General features: G+C 40.5%; 1 protein-coding gene across 1 annotated transcript in view; it reads right to left on the bottom strand.

The window, feature by feature from the left end:
* Positions 1-4,894: 4,894 nt before the first annotated feature.
* Positions 4,895-27,290, bottom strand: part of LOC118210842 (complement C1q-like protein 4) — a 47,021-nt gene continuing 24,625 nt past the window's right edge. Inside the window, exon 4 of the mRNA XM_035387297.1 lies at positions 4,895-5,260. Within this exon, the coding sequence (XP_035243188.1) occupies positions 5,081-5,260 (180 nt within the window). The 3' untranslated portion in view covers positions 4,895-5,080. The remainder of the gene's footprint in view (positions 5,261-27,290) is intronic.

Here is a 27,290-nt window from a genome sequence, read left to right as displayed (position 1 = left end):
ATGTAATGTGCTACACAGGTGACAAGTCACATATGCACACAGACATAATAGTGAATATTATATCATTATTATTATGTAACTGGAAGAAAAAGAGGTTACCTGTAAAATACACTCAAATGTTTACAGTTATCAGGGCATTTGTGTTTTAGGTAGTGTTTACTTGTGCCTGCCAGGTTATGGTCTGTACTGAAGTAGACTGAAAAGGCCATGTCAACTGCACGAGCATGAATATACGAATAATAAAGCTCAGTAATGCTAGTGTGTGTGATAGTTATTCTTACGTGTCTGTAAATATTGGTAAATATTGTGGTGAACTACAAATACACAACCAAAACTACCTGTTGTGCATTCTCAACTAGGTATGAAATTGTAGGAATATGTGAATATGTTAGTGAAGAACATATTCAGCGTTAGTTTTTTTTTTTTTTTTTTACCTCCAGCTACATTGTGAATAGGTCCATACCGCGCTGATATTTTTTCCTGCAGAAAAGTTATTTTTCCCCACAAATAAAGAGAATTTAGAAATGTTACTTGGATGAGTTAGCAGTATATATGCATAATTGGTACAGTTAGTTACAGCATTTTCCACAGTAATGTTTACACTGATGTGGAAATGATAATTGTTGCATCACATTTTATGAATGTATATGCTGTTCCTTATCTTCAGTGTAGTAGGAAGTAGTGAGGCATTACATTTTCAAGTGGACAATAAATAAGCTGATATTGTTTTCTGGCCCCCTAATAAACCCTAATCTCCTACAAACCCCACAATGCACTGGGTGCTTATTGTGCACACTGGGTGGTGGGGCCAGGGAGATACAGAGAGTCGCAGATTAAATGCTTGCTGTCTGTTACACTGATGTACTCTTTTCCCCTGCTCCATAGCAGAGATATTATCAGTATTCATGTAAACAACATGTATGCATTTCATATGAATTTTCACAAAGTAAAAATGCTGGTAAAAAAAAAGAGCATGCGGCTTATTTAGTGCAGGACAGCCACCGTTCCCTTGTTCTTTATATTGAGAATGTAAAGACTTTTCTAATTCACCAGCAGGGCAATGTAGTTCGGTCATTTGGTCCTGTGATCATGTGAAAATTGAGAAATGGGAAGGTGAGGTCTCTGCCAAAGAGATGGATTTCACGTGAATCCTACATTAATTGTAAGATTTAGTTTTGCTTTAAATTTGAATTGGCAATAATTTCCAGTAGAATTCAAGTCCAAACGCATTAGGAGCTCAATATGCTTTGCCCTTAGTTAAAAAAACCAAGCCATGTTTCCCCTTCTGATTCCTTCAGTATTATGCTTTCAGTGATCACAGGGATTAACATAAACTGCACCCAGAAAATACAAGATATTGTTAGTTTTGTTATGTCATGGAAAAATAATGCAGTGCATGCTTAAGAGGTTAAATGTGAGCCTCAGTGATGGAGCTGCATTACTGCTGTTCTCAGGGTTAATGGCTTGCCTTCACATAAATGGAGCTATTCCCTGTGATGCATGTAAATCAGCCATTACACCAATTCCAGTGACCTCACATATCACCTGTGGCATTAATCAACAAAGCAGTCAGCATCAGTGTGCCGTATGACATGGTTATTCGGCTACTGGCCCTAACTGTCAAATGTAGAAATACATTATATTGTAGAAATACAGTGCTCATGGCCCCTTGGTCATGGGGAAAAATAACTCCAAAGATAACTATCCTGATGCACTAAAAGACGTGACCGTCCTGGTCTGCTTCTCCAGTGTCAGTATAGCAACAGAATAATAAGTAATAGCTGTGCATGTTCTACTTTGTTCATGAACAATAAATCTTATCCATACATTGTTCTCTGAATAGTAGCTTATGTAGATAATATCTGGCCTGTAGGCACTGTTTTAAGGAAATGGAGCCCCAGGAATAACCTGTTGGAGCGGACATCTTCAGCACATCTGGTCTGGTTGGTTAAAACCTGTACTCTGTAGCACGAGTGATGCTGCTGTCTTCGTTTTCTGCTCTAGTTATAAAGTTACGTTGTGCTTCTCATGGTATTCGCTTGGAAAATTTTACACAGAGCCTTAACAAGACCTTCTACCTTAAAATCAGAGAGACTGATCGTCCTCCAACTGTTCCTGCTGTGCTCTGATGTGATGTACATAGATGAAAAAAGTACTGAATTATTTTAATAACTTGTATATTGCTGAAGCATGTGTGTGCTACTGCTGACATCGGTGGCATGGATGACATGTGCCCAGTAATACTGCTGGCAGATACAGTACTCGACCCCCAGCTGAGCCTGATAAAGGTCAGGGCTGGACAACTCTAATTAGATAAAGGTCCCCCTTCATGGTCACCCTGTGGTCTAAGATACTATGATTACAAGAGGGATTAACAGTTTGCATCTGAATTACTTTTCTTAAATTAGCCATAAGCAGTTTAACATATGCTAATGAGAATTAAAACCCTGGCACTTTTTGCTTTAAGTTCCTTGTGTAATTGTCTGTCTCATCTGCCACCAATTAAGGACTACTCTGATATCATTTCATAAAGGACTGCTCTGATATCATTTCATTAAGGACGACTCTGATATAATTTCATTAAGGACTACTCTGATATCGCTTCATTAAGGACTACTCTGATATTGTTTCATTGAGGACTACTCTTATATCAGTTCATTGAGGACTACTCTGATATCATTTCATTAAGGACTAGTCTGATATCGTTTCATTGAGGACTACTCTTATATCATTTCATTAAGGACTACTCTGATAATGTTTCATTGAAAACTCTCTACTGACACACAGTCCCTGTTCAGACTTGGGCACATATTAAATTAGACCAACAGTTCAATTTGCCAAAGGAATTAAATTCTACATGGGTAGATGAAAACTAAAATTAGCATATGTGACAGATGTCTTCACCATGTCTTAAGCTCTGTATCTCTATAACCACAACATGTAGATATTTTAAATCCTAATTTTGCATATTGCATGCACTGGAATTCACACACACAGACATACAGACACACACACACACACACACACATACATGTGCTCACACACATACAGAGATGCACACACACATAAATTAGTTCACACATTCATATAAACATATTGCATAATCCTCTACACACTGACATTTTTGAACAAATATCTACTGCACTGTACAAAATTAACAAGACAGTAGTTTGTGGGGGATTGCAGCACAATTTTTGAATTGTTGTACAACTTTTCAGTCAGGGATGAAACTGAACACTCACAGCGCGCAGGCATACACTGTACAATAGCAAGTACATTGGCTTATCTTAAATTCCCACAGCAATGGTAATGATTTTAAACAAACCCCAATTAAGACATTCTTAAGCAGACTGATGATGTCAAATGCCCTCTATAAAGAAGACTGGACTGAATGCTGAAAAATGGATTGTCATTAAATTTGAGCAATGGAATGATTTGCTAGAAGTCATTAGTGTATGACAGTAAAGTATGCCTTTATGTGGTCAGATTAAAGCAGCACAGCCCAGGTGGGGCACTGTGCATTGCTGTAGCTCAATGTGCTAATTAGCTGAACATGGCAACGCCAGTTCAGGGGTTACACAACAGCAAAACGGCATTGTCGTCTGCCGTCCATGAGCTGATTAAGAAATGAAACATGCATAACAGATTATGTAAATCATTTGACTGCTTAAATGAACAGAAACTGGCATGTAATTTGGAACGAGAGCCAGCCAATCCGCTGATGACGAATCTCGATGAATGTTTCTCCATGTGAATAGTCAACCCTTTTGCCTTAAACACATCTGCTACGTCGTTCATATGACCAAAACATCAGATGTTTCAGATTTTAAAAAAACTTAGAAAAAAAGAAGAAAAGAAGGCAATTCAGATTGGTTGTAACTGCAGTGTGTTATCCTCTCAGATGGATATGTTTTCAGACACACTTGTGAGGTGGCTGTGGCATGTTGGAAATCCATGGTGGTTGGAGCATTGAGGCAGAAAGGCATTGTGGGTATCATGGCTTTCAATCACACCGCAACTGCCTCCCCCAACCATACCACATTCTTAGACCTGTGAAAAGGTGAGCTGCTTCAGTGTGTGGGGGAGGGGGGGTTAAATTAATTTAAATTTCCTTCCTGTAGTGGTCCAGTGATGCAGTTCCATACATTTTTAAACATTTTTTCCATCTCGAGATTCCATCTTGCATTATTCCTGTCCATTGCTTCCAACATCCAGTGAACACTGACATAAATAAGCAAGCAAATTCTTGAGTACTACTGCACTACATGAGTCATCGGTATATAGCATTTAAGCAGCAAGTCTTGTACACACTTCAACTGGGTTTATGAAATTAATGGGTTTTGGTGACTATAATAACATGCCACACCGGTGACAGGCTCAAGGGCTAACCAGGCCCTTTGTGTTCTTGGCATGAGTCCCCTGTAACGTGTCTTTTCACAACAGCAGCAGTATTTTTTAAAACAGTTTTTTTAGTGATTTTTGTTGATGTATGCAGTGGTGCGAGGCTGGTCAGAGAAGCTCCAGTGTCTGAGCAATGACAGTTGTGGGACATGGGGAGGTGGGGGAGTGTGAGGGGGGGGGGTGTCTTGGTTGGTGAGCAAGCTGAAGAAAGTGCTGTATTTATGGTGGTGTTAGCCTGCAGGCCAAAGACAGACTGATAGACAGAGAGAGAGAGAGAGAGAGAGAGTGCATGCATGTGCATATGTGTGTTAGCATGAGCATGTGTGTGTGTATGTATATATGTGTATATGTCTTTGCATGTGCATGTGTCAGTGTGCCTGTATGCACGTCTGTGCCTGTGTGCCTGTATGTGCGTGTATCTGTGTCTGTGCGTGTGTGTGTCTGTACGTGCATGTGCGTATGTGTCTGTACGTGCGTGTGCGTGTGTCTGTACGGGTGTGTGTCTGTACGTGTATGTGCGTGTGTGTCTGTACCAGCGTGTGTGTGTGTGTGTGTGTTTGTACATGCGTGTGTGTGTGTCTGTACGTGCATGTGCGTGAGTGAGAAGGTGGCCAGGATCAGTCTGGGTAGATGAGGAAGCCGGAGAAGGTTGTGTGCATGAGTGAGAAGGTGGCCAGGATCAGTCCGGGTAGATGAGGAAGCCGGAGAAGGTGCTGTATTTGTTGGTGTTGCCCCCGTGCACTTTCCCCCCGTCCAGCTGCACACACACCTCATCCCCCACATCCAGGTGCAAGATCACACTGTTGGAGGCGTAGTCATAGTTCTGATCAGCATCCTGCGCGATGGCACTGGCCCTCACCTGAGACAGAGAGAGAGAGAGAGATGGGGGTGTTGGGAAAGAGACAGAGGGGAGGAGAGGAAGAGAGTGAAACGGGGGATAGGAAAGAGACAGAGGGGAGGAGAGGAAGATGGGGAGATGAAAAGGGTGGGAGTCAGAGACATTGGTTGCACAGCTCAGCTGGTCAAAAGAAAACACACACCTTTCTAGAGAGGTATGCAGGTGTGAGGGGTCAACGAGACATTTCCTTTATCAACCAGAATGTCACAGTAAATCTACAGGTACGTTATTTCTATGTAAAGACCATTACACCATAAGACAAGTAAATACAACAAGCCTAGTTTAGCCAGACTCTGAGTTCTACCAGGGGGAACTATCTCTCACAGAAACTTTTGGCCCATAAATGCGTTTTGGTTTTCCATGTATTTCTTTGCCCTTTGCAGCCTTCTTTTCTTGCAGATACCGGAAGCAAATTCCTCCCCATTGAGTCAATTAGACTTAGAGCTAAATTGGGTGATCAGTTCTGTCAAATATAACTTTTCTAAAATAAGAACTCATGGCCCCAAATGTAGCTTCAGTTATGCCAAATGTCTGTGCTTGCCCTGATTTAAACACAGCTTGTATTGGTCCACACACCTGTGACCAGCAGATCGAATGTTTTCACCGTACTCATTTTTATTTTTTACTGAGCCCCCTCACATTTTCAATCACATGGAGCCTCATTTATAAAGATTTGCAAAGGTTCTACATGAAAAGGTTATGTACACACAAAAAAAGAATAATATCCTGAAAATAATATCCAAAAATATCTGGATTTATGAAACCATCTGCACGCAACTTAAAATTTTGCAGCTGTTGATCTGCAGAGCATGGTCAAAATAACCCTTTCCACACCTTGTGAAAAATTCCTAAATTCTAACTTGCTGGCTGCAATTAGCTTGTAATTTGCTGTAATTCATTTCACGGTATGTTTAATAACAATTACAATACTGAAATTATTACTGTAATAATGGGTTTCACAGTGTACTTTCTGTAAATACAATTGCAGTACCTATTATTACAGTAATAATGTCAGAACTGCAATTGTTAAAATAAACATACTGTGAAATGTATGCAACTCACAGGTGACATTTTTCACAATAAGATACAATAATATTTTATAGTCTGACTACAGAGAAAGTTTTCTTGCATCTTAAAGCAGCACAATTCCACATAGTTACAAGCATGAAAGACAGATATATCCATACAAAATTCATTACATCCACAGAAATAAATCCTTGATTAAACCCCTCAACAATAAATTGAAATCACATTATTGACCTCGTGTTCAGCATTCAAATGGATTCTGGGATGGAAGAGCACTTCACTCTCAGAACAACACATACTGTAACATCATTTTTTACACACCTCCATGACTAGGTGAGGACAACATATTTTGAGTTACTTTCAACACAGTCTGTTTGAAAAAGTGTTGTTTGTGACACGTAAATTGTATATTTGTAACACAGAACTAGTAAATGAGACATAAATCTTGTTGGATATTAACACATCCTTCTTGAGTCTGTTGAATCGCATGCATTTGTACAGTAGTGCTCTAATCTGCCTCCCCAATGGCATGATATGAAACTGTGACTGTAACACACGGAGGTGACACCGGCAAAATAATTGTTTTCCGGTCAGTCTGGATGCTTAAATGTACTTTCAGAACCCTAAAAAGACAGAAACTACTCAGGCCTGGATGCTCCTCTGACATGGGACATGGTGATTAGACGGCTGTGGGACGGCTGTGTACTTTCATATGAAGTGAGAGGAATCGAGTGAACCGGGCCGGCGGGACATTGACCTGCATTTCACTACTTGGCCATCAGAGTCGCCACTTCCCACGGTCTCCAGAATATCTTAACGCACGGGTCGTAGTTTGCGTAAATGTCCATGTTTTGATGTCAAGTTTGTTTTTATAAATCTCAAATCTGTGGGGAAAGTGGCATACACATCTTTTTTGAGTGTATTCACCTTTTATAAATGAAGCCCCAGTTAGCTACTTTTCAACTAGACTAAAATGACATCCTTTCAAACAACTGAAGAGAGGCTAGTTCTCCTGAGGGAACAAAACCCATATCATCCAAATGATTTTCTAATGAGAACAACTGAATGAACACCATTCAAGAGATACCGGAAAAGATTGGGACTACTGGTAGGCTAAGTGTATGAAGCCAGCTCTGCTACTTGTAACCGTGTTTTGGTTTGTAATTGGAATAACGTTGGCTAGCTAGCTGAAAATGTATGCAACGTAATAAGACTTTAAAAGGTGTGAAACAGAAGGATGTTGGCTTCACAGCTGAAAGATGTAGCAAATTGTATATGGCAACGTTTACTCCACTTGTTTAACATTAACTTGATTCCTAGCATAATATCAGTAATGTAGATACATATTTTTGCCTGGACTATAGCTTTTTCGGAGGCATTTGGTGTTTTGTTTTCAAATTTTCCTCTTTGATTTTCAGGGCAGTTGATCTTGCACACAATAAGAGTAGTCTTCTTGTATTTAATGGCAGTCCGCACAGCAGTTCACTCCGCCACCTACTGGTCTGGAGTGTACTAACCAGGCATTTGCGTTTCCACAATAGGGACTTACTCAGTCAGTCACTCACTCACTCACTCAAAGTCCATTAAATAAATAAATATAAATACTAATAAATAAAAGAGCATTGTATACACATAAATGGCACAAATAAAGGGCATAATGTTTTCTAAAAAGCTGAACATAAATACTAAAACCCGAAATGCATATTCCTATAGTACAGCCATACAGCAGAGTACAAACAAGACTGTGTCAATCAGACACCATTTGGTGTATGAGCAGCACAATGGCTTTGTCAGGTGAAAGTAGTTCAAACTCCTTGGTTTGATTTAAAGTTTGTTGTGAGGGTGTCATTCTTTGAAAGCTCTACTGTGTTTTTGGAAAGTCGATGCTTAACTGCTTTTTCTCGTCTCCACCCCAGCCCACCCCCACCGTCTCTCGATCAGTCTCTATAAAACTGACATTTCTCATGTCTCATGAATCATCAATCACACAGCAAACCGGTTAGCTAGATTAAACTAGATTATGGTCAATTAAATGTTAATTGCAGGGGTGGGAGGGGGGAGGTAGGGAGTGAAAAGGTTTATGGCTTATTTGTGTGACATTTCACAACTTTGCTAGCAGCGACTAGGCCACCTTCCTCTGTCCCTCACACACTGTCCTGTGATCTGACTGCATACTGTAAATTACTGCCCTAATAGCCTCTTTTCTTTTGATCTGATCAAATCACCATGGAAGGTCATTTTGACCCTGAAAAACATGGGTGGTGAATCTCAAACACCACTATGACTACACCCTGCTTTCATTTCTGTTCATTTGGATCAATGGAGACCGATCGCCAATCAATCATCTGTCTCTCCACTCCATCGTTTGTGTTGATGAACCACATCACTGGCACCGGAATTGGGTTTGGGGGGTAGATAAGACGTTTATTTTATGATCTTATAAACCTTAATGTAACAGAATGCCCAGACAAGATTTGCATTTTACAGTTTTTTACGATTGCTTTGACTCATTTTGCACAGCAGAATTTCAGTGTACAAAATTCAAAATGCAAAGTGCCAAACTGACTTTCAAAATTCATACTCTAAGACACTACATCCTATGCTGACATACAAAGTGTGAAACTGTTAACGCAAACAACAACGGGTGTTTGTATTCATGTCTCAGTACTTCCAACAACCTTGCCCAGGTGAGTAGCATTGCAACACAATTGATAATCTCTTCACCACTACATAAAAGGCTGCTTAGAAACCTGAATGGCAGTTTCTGACAGCATGGAGCAGGTCGATGAGGTTGAGGTTGGTAACGAAGGACCAGGTCGTGGACGGGGTCGTGGTCGTAGACAGGGTCGCGGTTGTGGCCAAGGAGGCAGAAGAGCAGTTGTGTCCACCTTACTCCCCCTTTCTGAACTCCACCTCGGCATGGAGGTGGAAGGTACACGATAGGCATCCATATGAGCAGGCAACGCTCCTTCAGGCCATGGATGAGGCATGTGATGACATTACAGCCCAGCAGTGTCAGGGGTGGATAAGGCACTCTAAAAGATTTTACCAGCGCTGTCTTGACAACGAAGACATCAGATGCAACGTCGAGGAAATTCTGTGGCCAAATGCAGCGGAGAGGCAAAATGTTGCTTTAGCACCGAAAAGCAGCTTTTTTTACTATAGTAAAGTTTGTTGTTACTGTAACTGTTTTTGCTTTTACTGTTGTTTTTGTTTTTACTGTACAATGCAGTTGAGTTTACAGTACTGCATTACTGTATGATTTTTCTTTAATGATTAAACTTCATATAATCTAATCTAATATTTTGTTTGTCTTTCATGAAAACACAAGTGCTATACTGCAGTCTATCACAGGGGATGCTTGCTGTACATAATTTCAAGTACTTATGAGGAAATTACCATTGCATAGTCTTTTTTGCTAACAAGTATTTTGTGTTTGACTGCATTATTTGATAATGACCATTGTATTTGAAAATGCACCAATAATTAAACTTCAGCAATGAACATGTCCACTGTTCTGACACTATGATAAACTTTTGCATGAAATACAATCTAATTTGGTTCAGTTGCTTCTATTGTGCATGCTATATATGATTTTGAGCCCAAGATTAGGAGTATAGCATTTTGCGTTATGACCAAAGAACACTTTCAAACTCTTTTTTGATCAGAAGGATTTTGTGTTTGGCAGCATTATTTGATGATGACTGTTGCATATTGAAAATGCAGCAATGATTTAACTTCATTGTTTGAAATATCTAATGTTCTGGGCCCAGGAGTTCAAAACTTTTTTATCTCAATCAGATCCGATCAGATTTTTAAATCCCATATTTTGTGATCCAGGATCAGGCAGCTCAGCCAGATTTTGTCCTGGTATTTCAAAGCAATTCAGGATAGGATCACGCTGATCCAGATTCAGACTGTTCAAGATTACTAGATCCTGATTATCAATGCTTTAAAGCACTGGAACATTACTGAGAAAGATTACGATTTTCTAACCTTCAAATTATATATTATATTCAGGGGGCTTTCAAGGTTTGTTTGTAAACATTAAAGCAAAACAGGCTTGTATTTTGATAAACTTATTATTTGGTTGAATGCACTGCTCTGAGAGGTAGGCTAGAGGCCCCAGTAAATGTGACAGAAAAAAGTAAATAAAAATGTTGCAACCATTGAGCCTACAAACAATGTTTAATTTACAAACTCTACCATCTTTTTTAAATTGAAATGTATTTTGAATTAATTGTATACTATATTTTTTTCTGGTAATCCACTCTAAATTCACCCTTCTACTGGGATCAAGGTAATCCAGATTTTTTGGATCAAAATGATTCCAATCCTATGTTAAAGTTTTGAACTACGCATTTTGAAGATTTGATCCAGATTAAAGCTAGGATTCGATTACCTGATCTAATCAGATTCCAAAGTGATCCCAATCCTGTTTTTTGGTTTTGAACTACCCATTTGCAGGATTTAATCCAATCCGATAGTCAAAATCTGATCAGATCACTTTTGAACTCCTGGGCCCTGGTGCTGTGATAAACTTTTGCATATAATATTCTCTGATTTGACACTGGTATTTTTATTTAGCATGCTATATTACATTTAGCATTCTGTGTTAAGAGTTTTGCACATTGAAACTCTGTTGTGCAAAATGAGTCAGAGCAATCGTAAAAAACTGTAATCCAGCCAAAGACAGGTAGTGCCCTTCCAAAGCATGGTAACAGTAGAGTGAAATGAGTTATTTTCTCTATACGTGTAATGTATGCTAATTATTTTAGCAGTGACAGTTAATTGTGTTGGGCTAATATTTTTGTGACCTATTTTCACACCATGCAACCTAAAGCCCAAATGAAGTTGGTTGTTTCCCAATCTAAAATTTCCCCAGTTTCAGTATGAACAAATAAAGGAAAAGAATGCAAGACATGATCACTAATTTAACTGGAATGTGGAGCATGTCCTGATTGTCCAGTGCATGATCACAACTTCCATGTGTTCTTGCATAATTGAAATACCGAAATCTAACAGGACAAAGACACTAGCACTCACACTAGTATGGCATCGTGGAATGTTGTACATAGGAAGCAAAATTCATGACATTTTCATGCTGCAATCTATATTTCTGGCCTGGTTGAAATGATTTAGCGATCTTTTGAACTCTGCCCCTTTTGCAGTTAATTACATGCTGTGGATTGAATCACTGCTTTCCTCTGCAAGGGTGGCTGTTGCAAGGACTTCCATTTGAATGGGAAAATTTTAAACGGCCGCAGGAGATGAGGCGAAATGCTCTTCACTTTCTCCGCCCTCCCTCCTCCCTCCTTTTCCTCTCTTTCTCTGTGGCACGTGTGCAGCCTTGATGATTTGCTCTCCCCACTCTGGGGCCGTGGCTTAATGTCATCGGTATTGAAGATGGCCTGTCTGACAGGCCCCCCCCGGCATTGTGGGAAATGGATGAGCCGGGTGCTGACCTCCCTGACCCGGGCCTCCATTGAGAAGGCATCCCCACTCGCCTGTATTGACCACGGGGGAGCTGGCCAATGTTCTACAGCCCCAACCTGTGGAACGAGCTTGGGTGGGGGGTGGATGGGAGCCAAACATGTGCAAGGAATTGTGACACATTGGCATGTGCGTGTGTGTGTGTGCACGTATCTGTGTGTGTGTGAGTGTGTGTGTGCATGCACGTATCTGTGTGTGTGAGTGGGGGGGGAGTGATTGTATCTGTGTGCGTGTGTGTGTGTGTGGAGGAGGTGCGCATCTGTGTGTGTGTGAGTGTGTGTGTGTGTGTGCATGCACGTATCTGTGTGTGTGTGAGTGGGGGGTGGGGTGAGTGTTTCTATCTGTGTGTGTGTTATGTGTGTGTGTGCGGGGGGGTGCGTATCTGTGTGTGAGTGTATGCGTGTATCTGTGTGTATGTGCGTATCTGTGTGTGTGCGTGTGCATGCGTATCTGTGTGTGTGTGCGCATCAGAGTGTGCGTGTACGCCTACCTGTGTGTGTGTGTTATGTGTGTGTGTGTGTGGGGGGGGTGCGTATCTGTGTGTGTGTGTGCAAGTGTGTGTGTCTACATGTTGTATGTCTGTGCATGTGCGTGTGTGTGCATATGTCTCTTTGTGTGTGTGTGTGTGTGTGTGTGTGTGTGTCTGGGTGTAGTGCTGTAGAAGGAGTGTGGACATTGGTATCGACCTGTTGCATATATTCCTGAGGAGAAAATCATTAGCATAATATTGACTGACTGGCTCTGCTCTAGTGAGAGAGAGTGGTCACATCTACGTGCTGTGTATGAGTTGCACTGTATTGACCTGTAACTGCAGATCTGTGTTTGATTATTTGTACAGTGTATCATATTATTTCTGTAGTGCTGCACTTACACACAGGTTCAGTATTGTGCTAAGTGATAGCACTGACATAGTGCTTTAATGCACACTGGTTCAGTATTGTGCTAAGTCATTGCACTGATTTAATGCCTTCATATTGTTTCTTTTACATATGCTACTACAATTACTGCAACTGTTACTGTAACTTCAGCAACTCTCACTATGAAGATCTGTGCTCAAATAGCAAATAACAAAGTCCCTTTTGGCATGGCATGATCTGACTACTGTTGCTTTAATAAAGCAATTCTACTGTATAGCTTTAGTGAGAGAGACCGGTCACATCTATGCACTGCACATGACTTGCACTGTACTGACCTCTAACTATTTTAACTATTTAAATTATATTTCTCAGAACACCAACATGAAAGCGCACCAAACCTAAAGCCATAGTTAACTTTCAAAAATATTTAGTTTTAAGCATTAAAAAACACTGTGCCAGTGGCATCACAGAGTGCAAAGCTGAATATGGGTGCAATAAATCCTATCTCATTCCTCTAAACAACTGGGCATTCTACTATAATGACTATATCTGCGTGTATGTCTTCAGCTGCCTCTACAATACCTAGTCCTACTGCTGTGAGTGGCAATGTAAGTACATGCACTTCTGTCATAGGCTGCTCTTGCTGTGGCTATGGCAAACACAAGCAGGAATGACATTTTAACACAAATACAAATAAACTATGTTAAGTATTTAAATTATTTTCCTCAAAACTCTTAATGCCTAACCAAACACAATTATCTCTGGCATGAAAGCACAACAAACTCTAAGGTTTGAGCCAAACCTTGTGACATTTGTGGCAACCTAAAGTTCACTGTGAAAAATATTTGATTTTAAGCATAAACCCTTGACATTTTAAAAAAGCAAACACCATGTAAACTTCTCATTTTTAAATTATGATTTTAACATAATGAGGAAGACAAAATTATAAATAGTGATTTTGATAACACATTTACCAAAATATACAGTATAACTGAATCCTGTCTTTAATTAATAAAATAAAAAATGACTATTGTATAATGTTTAAAATAGAACTTATGGTCCATCTGGGTAGTGTAGAGGTAAAAGCACTCGCCTACCACCGCAGAGACCTGGGTCAGTCACTGTCACTGGTCCCAGACATACCAGCCCAGCTTCAGCTAACCCCACCAAACGTGAGCTGCAGCTAAACCTAATGGCTGAACTAAACAAGCCACTGCCCGTTCACTGTATTTCCCGCTCCTGAAAATACTGTGCTCTTCACGTATTTTTGACAAGGGTCTAAAGTTTATTTTAAAATTTTTACACAGTCCATTCTCTGTACATATCCTATATCCTCCGCCGCACGCAACCAACATCTCACAAATCTCGCGGTGCGAATATCCGTCTCTGTTTCCCTCTACACAACCCCCCCTACATTCCCCACACCCCTTCCCTCCCCTCCCAGTCTGGACCTATCTATCCATCTTGCCTGAAATGAGATGCGGGTCACGAATGTTTCTTGGCTGTGAAGCGTGTCGGGGAGCTGCAGTTAAGCGTGTCCCTGTCCAGTTTAAATGGGATTGATTAACAGCCGCGAGGTGGCCCGTCTCCGGGGACTCCCAGTTTCCCCACTGCTCCAGCAACAGGGTTTGGTAATTGCTAACCGCACAGCCAGAGCTGCAAACCTAATAGCTCGTGGCTTTTTTTATAACAATACAATTGCGATAAATGGGGGCGGCAAGAAATTTTGTGGTCAAACAATGGACAGTTGAACTGGGAAACAAATAACAGTATAGGCCAGCACAGTGGATGATCACCACAACACTCCTAAAATATATCCAGGCTGCCTTCATTTTTAGTAAAACACTGATATAGTATGAATATGTTTAATTAAAATCACTGACTAAAGAAATTGGTGGCTAACTAACTGCCTTGGTACATTATTTATTTCTGAGCAGGTTAAGGCAATTTCATGAGAGAGGAGCACAACACCATTGTGCCACCAAGGTGAAGATGACAGAATTATGTGGATAACTATGAAAAAGTGTGTGTGTGTGTGTGTGTGACATGCAGTGGCTATATAGTATCAACTTTTGTACATAAAATGCCATAAGATGTGAGCAGCCTACAACACAGATCATGAAAATGACAGTAAGGTGTTGTAGAATTCTTAACGGTGCACTTGTTATAAAATCTGGTTCAGTTATACGAAAAATGTTTTAACTATAACAGAAGAAAATGCTGATGCTTGGTCTTATCACAAACTGTGTGTTGTATCGGTCCAAACCCATGTTTGGCTCAAAGGAGACAGTGAAAAAACTGCAGAAACTATTACAGACAAAACAGCCAACGTGTTGACACACTCAGTATGCAGTCAGAATGCTTCATCAGGACGAATGCCACAATTCAGTTCTTATTTAGTGTAGCTAGCATGCCTGTGAAACATGCCAAGAATCGTTCTTCCTCTTCTCTTTTTTACCTTTTTCTGTAAACGCATGTAGTCCAACGCATGTAGTTTTTATACTACCCATTCAAAATGCAGACAAATGCATACCATGATTTCATATGTGTAGCATAAAAACTGTAATAACTAGAAATACCGCCTTGTGGTTGTATGCCTCTGCCAACCAGTAGCCAGTGCACTGTGATGTGCTGGGGTGCCTATGAATTCTTGAGTTATGGCCACAAACATGTTTTGTGAGATCACAGTGACCTTGACCTTTGACCACCAAAATCTAATCAGTTCATTCTTGAGTCCAAGTGGACGTTTGTGCCAAATGTGAAGAAATTCCCTCAAGGCGTTCCTGAGATATCATGTTCACAAGAGAATGGGATGGACGTGAGGTCACAGTGACCTTGACCTTTGACCACCAAAATGTAATCAGGTCATCCTTGAGTCCAAGTGGACGTTTGTGCCAAATTTGAAGAAATTCCCTCAAGGCGTTCCTGAGTTATCGCGTTCACGAGAATCAGGACGGACGGACGAAAGGACGGACAGACAACCCGAAAACATAATGCCTCCGGCCACGGCTGTGCCGTCGCGGAGGCATACAAATATTATTTCAGTTACATGTATGGTGACACACAACTAGCTAGACTTGTAGCCGCCTTTAAACAAATACCCCATCCGATCTATCAATCTAACCAAAGCGCAAAATCTCTGGTCCAACATTTGGAAATGCGCTAAGCTACAATTTACAGTTAGCACTCACAAAGTGAGTACTTTGACTTAAACCAATGTAATGTTAGCTTTATCACACGTCCAGTCAGCTAGTGTGGATGCAAGACAGAGATAACCAGACAGGCAATACATTATTATTCAGTTATATAAAATTACTAACAGGATGTTGGTGGTAGTTGTTCCATTTTCAGCCTCTGTTTAATCCTTACTATACATGGGTCTAACAAATATATTATTGTATGCCAACTATTAATTCTTATTCTTCTGTATCATTAATATTATTTTAATTAGTGCTATATCATAACAACATTTAAGTTGGAGCCCTGCGATAGATTGGCGGCCTGTCCAGGGTGTATTCCTGCCTCTCACACAATGCACACTGGGATAGGCTCCAGCACCTTCCGTGACCCTGCGGGTATAAATAATGGATAGATTGATGGATTTAAGTTGGAACCTGAAAAGTGTTTTATTAATTTATTGTACAATTATAATTCTAATTACAATTATTACATAACATATCATAATGAAAAAACAGGCCATTCAGCTCAGCAATGCTCACCATTTTCCTGAAGAACATGATGAAAAATAATCATAAATCAAAAAATATGTAAAAATAACAGAACATTAATAATACCATAAATACTACTACTACTACCAATAATAATAATAAGAATAAGAATAAAAATAATGATTAAATAATGATAAACCTTTCTATGATTTATGCTACTTACTCATGATATAGCTTGCCAACTAAATTAACCCTTGCAGTACTTACAGATCACCATGGTCATCATAGTGACCTGTAAGCCATTTGTTGTTCAGCAGGGAAGGCCTGTTCTGTGCCTTTTCATACAGTACCACACCTATGACAATGCGTACACATACATCTCATTACACAGTGAAAAGTGCAATCACATGCAAACTGAACTTCTTCTGAAACTCCAAATCTAGTTATACCTGTCCTTCAGTTATTACTTTATCACATTACACTGCCTGTATTTCTACAAACATTGACTGATGTGTGGGTGCTGTAAATCTTGACATTATAGCTCTTAGTATGATATTAAAGCTCTTTTCATTATGTGACATGCAGATTTGTGATCCAGTTCTCCTAGTTTATATATTACATAAGGAATACTATGGGGCTGCTCCACTAGGTGATATATAGCTTCTGTCATACACACAGGTCTGAGCTTAGCTGACTATTTGTGCCTAATATGGAGGAATGGTCAGCTTATTACTGTTATGAACATAAATATAAAATATACACAAGCATTAATCTAATGTGATTACATGATTCTCATGTGAATTGTAAATGATCATTTCAAATACTGGACACAATGGTATGATAAACAAACCATTCAGACATGTTCTATGAGGGTAGATTTCATGATATTACCCTTTCAGTTGTTCAATTTTTATCAGTGGCATTGGATTGGTAATCATTTCTTACAGTAGAATATGCCTTATATACTGTTCACCAATACAGATTCATGATTTCACTTTTAATCCTGCCCCACCTCTCAGGCTCATAATTTTACGGTACTGTAAATATGACCAGACTGACACGCTGATGTGAGATAAATCTGCTCAATTCTTGGGAGTGTGTTTTGCTAATAAACCAATGGTCAGTTACGGTACTTCTGACAAAGAATGACCATATGCAGACAGGGCCAGAGCAGCGATTAAACCCAACTCAACCAATCACCAAGAATGTAACATGTTATAGCCAATCAGATTGCAGGACTCTAATATTAAGACTTCTCAGATGCTCTGCAAACATTGTGTCCGAATTCAAGACTATTGTTAAACTGATTACTGGTTTTGACCTGTTTTGCTTTATTTTGATTGATGAACAAGAGTGGCATTACTTTTTCACATTACATTATATAATATAAATTATAAAAGATTGAATTTAGTTAAATCAATGGCAAAGACTACTCATGTTCCTATAACTTAAATTCTTTTAAACCTATATTTCACAAAAGTTGGGGTGCAATAAAGCCTGGCTGACAAACTTTAAGTCATTGAACATTTTGATCCTTTTTCATGAGAATTTAAACTGCTGATATGCATAAATGTATTTTTACTTGATCAGTATTACTTGTATTTGGACATGGAGAACAAAACAAAGTGTATTTACCCACAGGTTTAAATAATCACTATAGTGTAACAGATATAGCCTAATTGTACAATGATATGGTGTAATAGAAAATAATTATCACAAAATAGAGTTGGGAATATCCATCTACAGTATATTGATTGATTCATTGCTTGATTTATTGCCAACAGTGTGGGTTGCCATTTGACTTGACCCCATTACACTTGCACCATTACTCCCATGTACAGCATGTGTGTTTGTCACTGAAATTTATCTCTTTAACAGATCTCCTTTAGGTCATCATGCCCTCCTAAAAGGGCACAGGTCACTCCTAAATAGCCAGTTACAGAGCTTACAACCACATGAGTGACATCACAGATCATTTCCTATTGGTCAAAATCTACTAAGGCAGACTTAACCTCAAGGCCCATATAGGGATGTGTTCTGCTGTCATTTAGCACAATACACTAAATGTAAACCTTTCGTGAGTAACAAGATGCTTCATATTGACGTGCCATTGGTAGGCAAGGGTCCCTCTGGACATGCCCACTCCAGGCATCCATAGGCTACCAGAAGTCATGGATTAACTGTGTTAGTTCTCCTGTAGTACCATGAGGGCTGAAGAGTGTATAAGTAAGCAATATACTGATATACTATATATATATATATATATATATATATATATATATATATATATATATATATATATATTGCTCTACTCAAACCCTGAAATCAGCTGGCACTGCCCCCTCACACTATCAGTTTCTTTCTTTTTGTTTTTGCATTGTCAGGAAAATGAATGGCTTATCAGTTTGCAAATTGGGCTGCCTGCCTAATGCTAATTTGCAAGTGGAGACCCACGGCTGTATCCCCTGACACATTCACCACAGAACTGTCTTCACGAACCAGATCTCTGTCAGCGCAGGGAGACCACTCTGTTTTGACAAATCCCGCCGCCTGTCACACAGCGTCCAGACTTGAGCAGGCATCGGATCAGACGCCTGCGGAATTGAGCACCGTATTAAAGAACTGCGCTTCGATCGAGAGGCATGCCTTCGGAGGAGAGCGAATGAAGGTTATCGGCACTGTCTGTCAGTGATGTCTAGCCCGCTCTCAATAAAATAAAGGCTGTGTTAACTGATCAAAGGGTATGTCAAGCTGTTGATAGCACGGTAGTATACAGTATCCTGTTTTAAAAATGTACTTTGTGGGAATGAGTCACCAAAGTCCCCCTTGATATTTTTATCTTGGTCTTTGTGTTGACAGGATTTTGACAGGACTACTCATATAACTACTGGAAGCTCCTAAAGGCATTCAGTGTTATTGTGTCCTAATGTGGACAACTGCAACCTGGTGTTCATGGTTTCACTCAATTAGATTTTACAAACAGCTCCCCTTATCTCCATTCCTAGTTTGGCCAACCCAGACCACAAACAAGTTCACGTCAGCTGTGTTAAATGACATAGTGTGTGTCCTCATTGTAATAGATACAGGAAATGAAATAAATATGAAACCAATAAATAAAACACAGCGGCCAGGGGTCCAAGTCATTGCAGTATGTTGACACATAATTAACAGCATTTTAATCATTGATAAACTGTTATCAAAAGATATCAATTTATACAGTATGTGTACCTGAAAATAATTAACACTGAACCATATATGGGATGTCTCAGAACAGTAGAAACCCTGCCCATCTTCCACTGCAGTCAGAACAGTAGAAACCCTGCCCATCTTCCACTGCAGTCAGAACAGTAGAAACCCTGCCCATCTTCCACTGCAGTCAGAACAGTAGAAACCCTGCCCATCTTCCACTGCAGTCAGAACAGCAGAAACTCTGCCTATCTTCCACTGCAGTCAGAACAGCAGAAACCCTGCCCATCTTCCACTGCAGTCAAAACAGTAGAAACCCAGCCCAGCTTCTGATATATGCAGAAGACTAACCTCTTCAGATCGCACCATTGCTCCCCTTACCCCCTTTAAATATGCTTTCTGTTTTCTCTTTCTTTCCTTGAATTATCTTCTGGATAATGCTAGGTAGAGCTCTGTAAGATAGGTTATCTAATTTTACTTTGTTTTGTTACAATAGTAATGTTTATTGTTTAGATTTACATTACATTTTGTTTGGTTTACGTTACATATATTGAATATAAATGGGCCTCTGTGCCTTCTTTGTCACAATATGTTTTTATTCCTGATGTTCTCCACTACTGTTCCTCTCTCTGGATAAGATTATGAAGGTAGGAGGGGCCAGGCATTGAAGCCTAGGAAGTAACAGGAAACAGCCTCTGTTGCGCATACTTGAGGGCAAAACCCTTGATGCCCACTGAAGTCAATGTAGAAATCCAAGGTTATTTAACAACCAAAGAAAGGCCAAACTATTACATGATGTGAGGAAATGCTTTTAGCATTGTATTTTTGTTATTGGAAAGTAAAATGTTGCATACTAACAGTTTGCGGTTCAAAGGTATTGTGTGTCACCTAATGAAAGGACACACACTCTTTATTACTTTTATCTTTAAAAATGTTTCTTTTGTGAATATGAATCAATGAATATGATGATATGACTCATGAAACGGCTACATAGCTATGACTGAACGTGATATTAAAAAGGAAAAAGGTGACAAGATGCGTGGCGCAGTCCATTAGCTCTTGGCCAGAGATCAGGGCTGCCCACACTTTTTAGGCTTGTGATCTTCTGTTCCAAAGGCCAGCACAATGTGATCAAGGAGTCCTGGACAAGCAAATTCATTCATTATGAACTACTGGTAAATTTCTCCCATCAATTACTCAGACTGGACATCACAAGCCCATAGCTTGCTAACTAAACTTACATAGATAAATAAAAAACTGGGCTTAGCTTTTCATGTCATATCTACACTCAAAAAATACACCGTTGGACAGTGGATGCATGACAAACTGTAAACCAATCAAGCTGAAGATGTCACATAAGCTACTTAACCACTGCTCATAACTTAACTCAAGTAGTTAATGTGCACCTGATTGTGTTGCCACTTCTACTCTACTCCGCGTTTCAGATAAGCTTATCTTTACTTGATTTGTTTCTGCTGTTGCTAGTTAGAAAACATAGTTTGGTGCTAATTTATATGATCTCTTTAATTTGTCTCAGCTAGTTTGCGAACATAGTTGTGCGTTAGTTCAGATAATCTCTCCAATTTACTCTCTGTTGTTAGTTAAAGAACATAATTACACGTTAGTTAAACTGTGTATGCAGTCACGTGTTGCTGTTAAATTGCCCGGTATTCTTTAGCTAATTTCGAGTAGCTTCACCTGGTGCTTATCTGCCCTAATGACGTCAATGCAATTACGTAATTGCCACCCCATATTTATAGCTCCAGCGGAGGCTGTCTCATCATCAGTTTGTCATGTTTTTAACCCCAATTCCCTTGTGCGCATTGCCTCGCCCCAGATGGACCATCCACCACAGGCGCAACATATGTAACGTGGCCTACCCACCCCTGTCCACACCTCAGGAACTCACTGTCGTGGGTGGCCTATGGAACTGCCAGTCAGCTGTCCAGAAAGCTGACTTCATTACTACCTTTGCCATGACGAAGTCTCTTGACTTCCTGGCTCTCACAGAAACCTGGATCACTCCCGATAACACCGCCACCCCAGCTACACTGTCTGCGGGATACTCCTTCTTGCACACCCCCAGGGCCTCTGGCCGAGGCAGGGTCACTGGTTTGCTCATTTCCTTGTCCTGGAAGTTCTGTGTCCTCCCCAGTCCTAACCTTATTCCCTCCTCCTTTGAATTCCATGCCATTACTGTAACTCATCCCTCAAAACTTCATATTATTGTTCTGTACCGTCCTCCAGGTCCACTCGGCTCTTTCCTGGATGAGCTGGACGCTCTCCTGACCTCCCTCCCTGAGGATGGCACTCCTGCTATTCTACTGGGAGACTTCAACCTCCCACCAGAGGAGTGAGGGTTGCCTCACTCCTCCAGTCTTTTGCCCTATCCCAGTCTTCTTCTCCTCCCACACACAAGGCTGGTAACCAACTAGACCTTGTATTCACCAGAAGCTGCTCCATTCCCCAACTCATGGTGATGCTCCTCCATGTCTCAGACCACTTCTTTCTTTCTCCCTCTCCTACTTACTCCCCCACAATTCATTTAACAGCTTACCCACAGTAACTTTCAGGAGAAACCTCTCTACTCTGTCAAAATCCTCCCTCATCTCCACTGCTCCCTCTACTCTTCCCCCTCCTGCTTCTTTCTCTAACCTGCCAGTTGACCTTGCTACTTCCACCTACAACTCCTGCCTCTGCCAGTCCCTCGACTCACTTTGTCCTCTTGTCTCCAAGCCAGAACCCTCTTCACCCCCCTGCCCATGGCTGACTGAGTCACTACGCTCCAGCAGAACATCACTGCGGGCTGCAGAGAGGAAATGGAGGAAATCCCGATCCTCTGATGACCAGACTGCATATCACACCCTGCTGGCAACTTTCACATCTGCCCTCACATCAGCTAAAGCCTCATTTTTCCAATCTAAGATCAGTGCATGTGTCTCTCTGTGTCTCTAACCCACGCAAACTATTCTCCACCTTCTCTTCCCTCCTCATTCCTCCCCCACCCCCATCTCCTTCTTCCCTTTCTGCAGATGACTTTCTGGCCGCCTTTGAAGGAAAGGGACTACAATCCAGAACTCCTTTGCCCATCCAGTGAACCCCCCAACCCCCCGGGACAAACCCACAGCCACACTGACCTCCTTCGAGATGCTGGAGGACTCCGATGTACTGCAACTCATCACTTCTCATTGGGCAACCACCTGTCCACTTGACCCCACCCCATCTACAGTCCTCCAATCCATTTCCAGCGAGATCCTTCCCTACCTGTCCTCCATTGTTAATTCCTCTCTTGCCTCTGGTCATGTTCCTTTTGATTTCAAGATGGTTTGTGTTACCCCACTCCTCAAGAAACCCACCTCGACCCCTCTGATGTGATGAATTATCAACCTGTATCACTTCTAACTTTCCTGTCCAAAATCCTTGAGCGAGCAGTGCTTAAACGACTAACCTCTTTTCTCCACCAGAATGACCTGCTAGACCCCCACAGGTCTGGCTTCCGATCCAGGCACTCAACAGAGACTGCCCTCCTGGCTGTGACGGAGGCACTTGCCACTGCAAGAGCCTCACGCCTCTCCTCTGTCCTGATCCTCCTTGACCTGTCTGCAGCATTCGATATGGTCAACCACAAAATACTCCTCTCCACCATGGCTGAGATGGGCATTGCTGGGACCGCCCTGTCTTGGCTCACTTCCTATCTTGCAGATAGGTCCTACCAGGTCACCTGGATGGGGTCTGGCTCTGCTTCTCATCCCCTTGTTACGGGAGTACCGCAGGGATCTGTACCGGGTCCTCTGCTGTTCTCCATATACACCAAATCTCTTGGTTCAGTTATTAATTCTCATCATTGTTATGCAGATGACACGGAACTCTTCTGTTCTTTCCCCCCCTCTGCCTCACAGGTCGATGATAAGAGATCTTCCTGCCTGGCTGACATTTCTACCTGGATGGCCAGCCACCACCTGAAGCTCAACCTCAACAAAACTGAGCTGCTGTTCTTCCCATACAAGACCTCCCCACAACTTGAGCTCTCAATCACGGTTGATGGCACCACAGTGACTGCCTCTCACTCTGCAAAGAGCCTGGGGGTAGTCCTGGATGACCAGCTGGACTTCAAGGAGCATATCAAGGCAACACTACAGTCCTGCAGATTCCTTCTGTACAACATCAGAAGGATTTGACCATACCTGACTACGCACTCTACCCAGCTGCTTGTCCAGGCTACAGTGACCTCCCACCTTGATTACTGCAACTCTCTCCTTGCAAACCTGCCAGCTTGTGCCATACAACCATGATTCAAATGCCGCTGCCCGACTCATCTACAACCTTCCCAAATTCTCCCATGTCACTCCTCCGCTACGATCACTCCACTGGCTACCGGTCGTTGCCAGGATCAGGTTCAAAGTCCTGACCCTCGCCTACACTGTAGCCAACAGAATGGCCCCTATCAATTTGCAGGACATGATTAGATTTTATACACCTGCTCAACCACTTCGCTCTGCAGCAGCAGGGCGCCTTGTACCCCATCCCACCCAAGTAAAGGGATCACGGAGCTTCTCCACCCTAGCTCCCCAGTGCTAGAACAAACTCCCTGTCCCTCTCCGAACCTCTCCCTCACTACTCATCTTCTGCTATGGTCTGAAGACTCATCTCTTCAGACTATACCTGGATTAACTACCACCACTCTGTATATTTCACTTAAAATCCCCCCCCCCCCTTCATGACACTCGTTACATGTACCCCCATTCCAGCACTTTTTGGTAATTTGTATTTGTCCTAATATTGTAGCTTGTTCTTCTGCCTAGTTGGCTTGGCAGAGGTTAGGTCAGAATAGTGTTCACTGTGTGAACTAAACTGTGTTCTTGGCTAGAAATAGCTGTACAAAATATGTATTGTATCTTACTGAACCTGTGTTTTGTAGTTGTCCATGACCATGAAATGCACTTTTGTATGTCACTTTGGATAAAAGAGTCTGCTAAATAAATGTAATGTAAGTAAATCTAACCATTTTTTAAAATATAAAGTAGGTCCAACGATTTCATTTGAGTCAATTTAATAACATTGTGACCAACCACTATCTAACATTTTTTTTAGTGTAGTGTTCTATATATGTATTGTTGGGCAGAGCTATGAGCTTAATTACACTTTCCAAGTGCCTAATGTGTGACTTTAACTATTTCCAAAATTAAGCAGAATTGTACCTGTATTGGCATGACCGTAAAATCACAAGACCAGTATCATATCAGGACAAAAAAAATCCCGGCTTTAGATTTAAAACACCATTATCCATTGAATATTGAAAGTGAAATTGCCCGGTGCCATATAAAATGTATTGGCAAAGTTTGACACCATCATGTAAAATACAAGCCAAATTGTATAGAAACCAGTATTTGCATAAAAATGAGACCATTAAAGTAGTAGGCTATCATAGCTGGACAGAATCCCAGCTTCAGATTTATAGCATTACCTGTCAGATATATTTTTTTAAATTCCCTGCCTAAAATGGACCAGAAACTGCTGGAACACAATAGTTTTTGTTCAGTTTGATTATAATAATAATAATAATTATTATTATTATGATTATTATTGTTGGTGTTATTATTATTATTATTATCCACTAAAACAGAATGGGGAGTAAAAACCGTTTATTGCAGAGCTGCAAAACTTACGTTCATATGCCCTCAAAATACTGAAATTATCACAGAGGCACTTATTAACCTGATGGTAGCGCTGTAACACAACCATTTTAATATTTTTGATAACTCCTGTACCGTATGGTCTAAAAATAAAATTTTGAATTTTTTCAAAACCTCATTTTTTGCTTCTTTTTCTACAAAGTTTATCCAATTTTCACCAGATCTGACACAGAGCATTCCTAGAATAACACAGACAAAAAGTTTGACCTTTTTTGATCCTACAAACTGCCCATTACATGTAAACCAATTATTATTGCTGTGGCCATTTTTACTAAAACAGCTGTAACTCGTGAACACCATGTCCAATCCTCAACAAATTTGGTATACGAGTGCAGTATTTGATTCTGGGAAAGCATGAAAATATTAATGCCTCTCTGCCAATGGGTGGTGCTATAATAAGCAGATAACGCCTATAAATGCCTATAACTCTTCAACTGTTTGACCAGGTTGGTTGAAATTTGATATTGTACATCTCTATGCACGTCCTTACAGTGGGTTAAAAGATCAGATGATATCTTTAAAAACATGACCATCATCAGCCAGACTGATGTCAGCAGCAATTTGACAGGTTAAGCAATGGCTGATCATCATGTAACTTGGTGAGTATGTTGACCTATTGACTTGGTACTACCAAGTAATATTTGGAATATGTCAGCCTTTAATGGGTGCTATAACAAATATGCAAATTTTCAAAGAGTGTTTCTTTGACTGTGGTTAATGGAAAATCATATTATTTATCAATAGATCCTACTCCTTCAGCTGACAACTTTGCCTCAAGAAACAACATCGGCAACCATTTTGATTTTCCACCATTTTGAATTTTACAAAAACATATTTTTTTGCTTCTTCTTCTACAAAGTACATCTAATCTTCACCGAAAAAGGTGACACAGCATGCCTAGTGTAACCCAGAATGTATCACTTTTTTTGATGTGCAAACGGTTTGTCCATGATGTCACTAAATTGTTATAGGTGTGGTTATTTTTGCTGTAACAAGTGAACACTATGGACTCTATTTTAACAATCTAAGCGCACGGTTTAAAGCACATGGCGCAAGTGTATTTAGGGCGTGTCCAAATCCACTTTTGCTAGTTTAACGGCGGATAATCTGTGAAAACGCGAGCAGACCATCTATCTATGGCAACAGCAGGATTCCACCAAATATTATATTATGTTAATATATATCACATAATATTAATATTATATTATCAATATTATGACTAACCATTATGACATGTATTTTTTTTAAATATCGCACGTTGTGCACCCGCCTATGTAGGCACATATTACTGTCTTAATAATGCGCCCTTAAAATAACAGTAAAATACTGTGCCATTGACTTAAGACTAGGTTTTTGTTGGTCAATCACGTAATCGCTTTTCGCTGCCTCAAGATAGCAATGCGCCAACAATGCGCCTGACCACACCTCATTTTAAGACCAATGGGCGCTCAGATGGGCGCAAGTACATTTGCTATTTAAACAACGTGGCCGCTGGACGAGAAAATGACAACTGCATTGGTCTGAAACTAGCAAAGATACTTGCGTTGCGCTTGGCACTACTTTGCACCGGGTATAAGATAGAGCCCTATGTCTGATCTTCACCAAACATGTGTAGACCTTGATTCTGAGGATGCACACAAATTTAAACACCTCTTGGCTAATAGGTGGTGCTATAACAAGCAGATAAGTTTATATGGCAATAACTCTTCAAACGTTTCACTAATCAGGTTGAAATTTGGTATCGTACATTTCTGTACAAGTCCCCAAAAGGGCATCCAAATATCAACAGATAATTTTAAAAAACATGGCTGCCATCAGCCAATCATATAGCAGCAGCCATTACACGTTCCACTTAATTACAAGAATTGAAAACATATGAAAAATTATGACAGGTGCTTTTTTTCTAATTAGAATATTTGCGTGCAGCTACAGCTACAGTATGTAGCTGTATTCTTTAGTTTTTCATTAACAAATGGCATACCAACCACAAAATATTACATACTAAGCTTCAACATAATGCTGTACATCTGTCTCACTACAAATAAAAGGTACAGAACTAAAAATTCAT

The sequence above is a fragment of the Anguilla anguilla genome, chromosome 13 (assembly GCF_013347855.1).
Source record: "Anguilla anguilla isolate fAngAng1 chromosome 13, fAngAng1.pri, whole genome shotgun sequence".
In the NCBI taxonomy this organism is placed as follows: domain Eukaryota; kingdom Metazoa; phylum Chordata; class Actinopteri; order Anguilliformes; family Anguillidae; genus Anguilla; species Anguilla anguilla.
The sequence above is the reverse complement of the archived record's forward strand: the minus strand, read 5'-3'. Positions and strand labels throughout refer to the sequence as shown.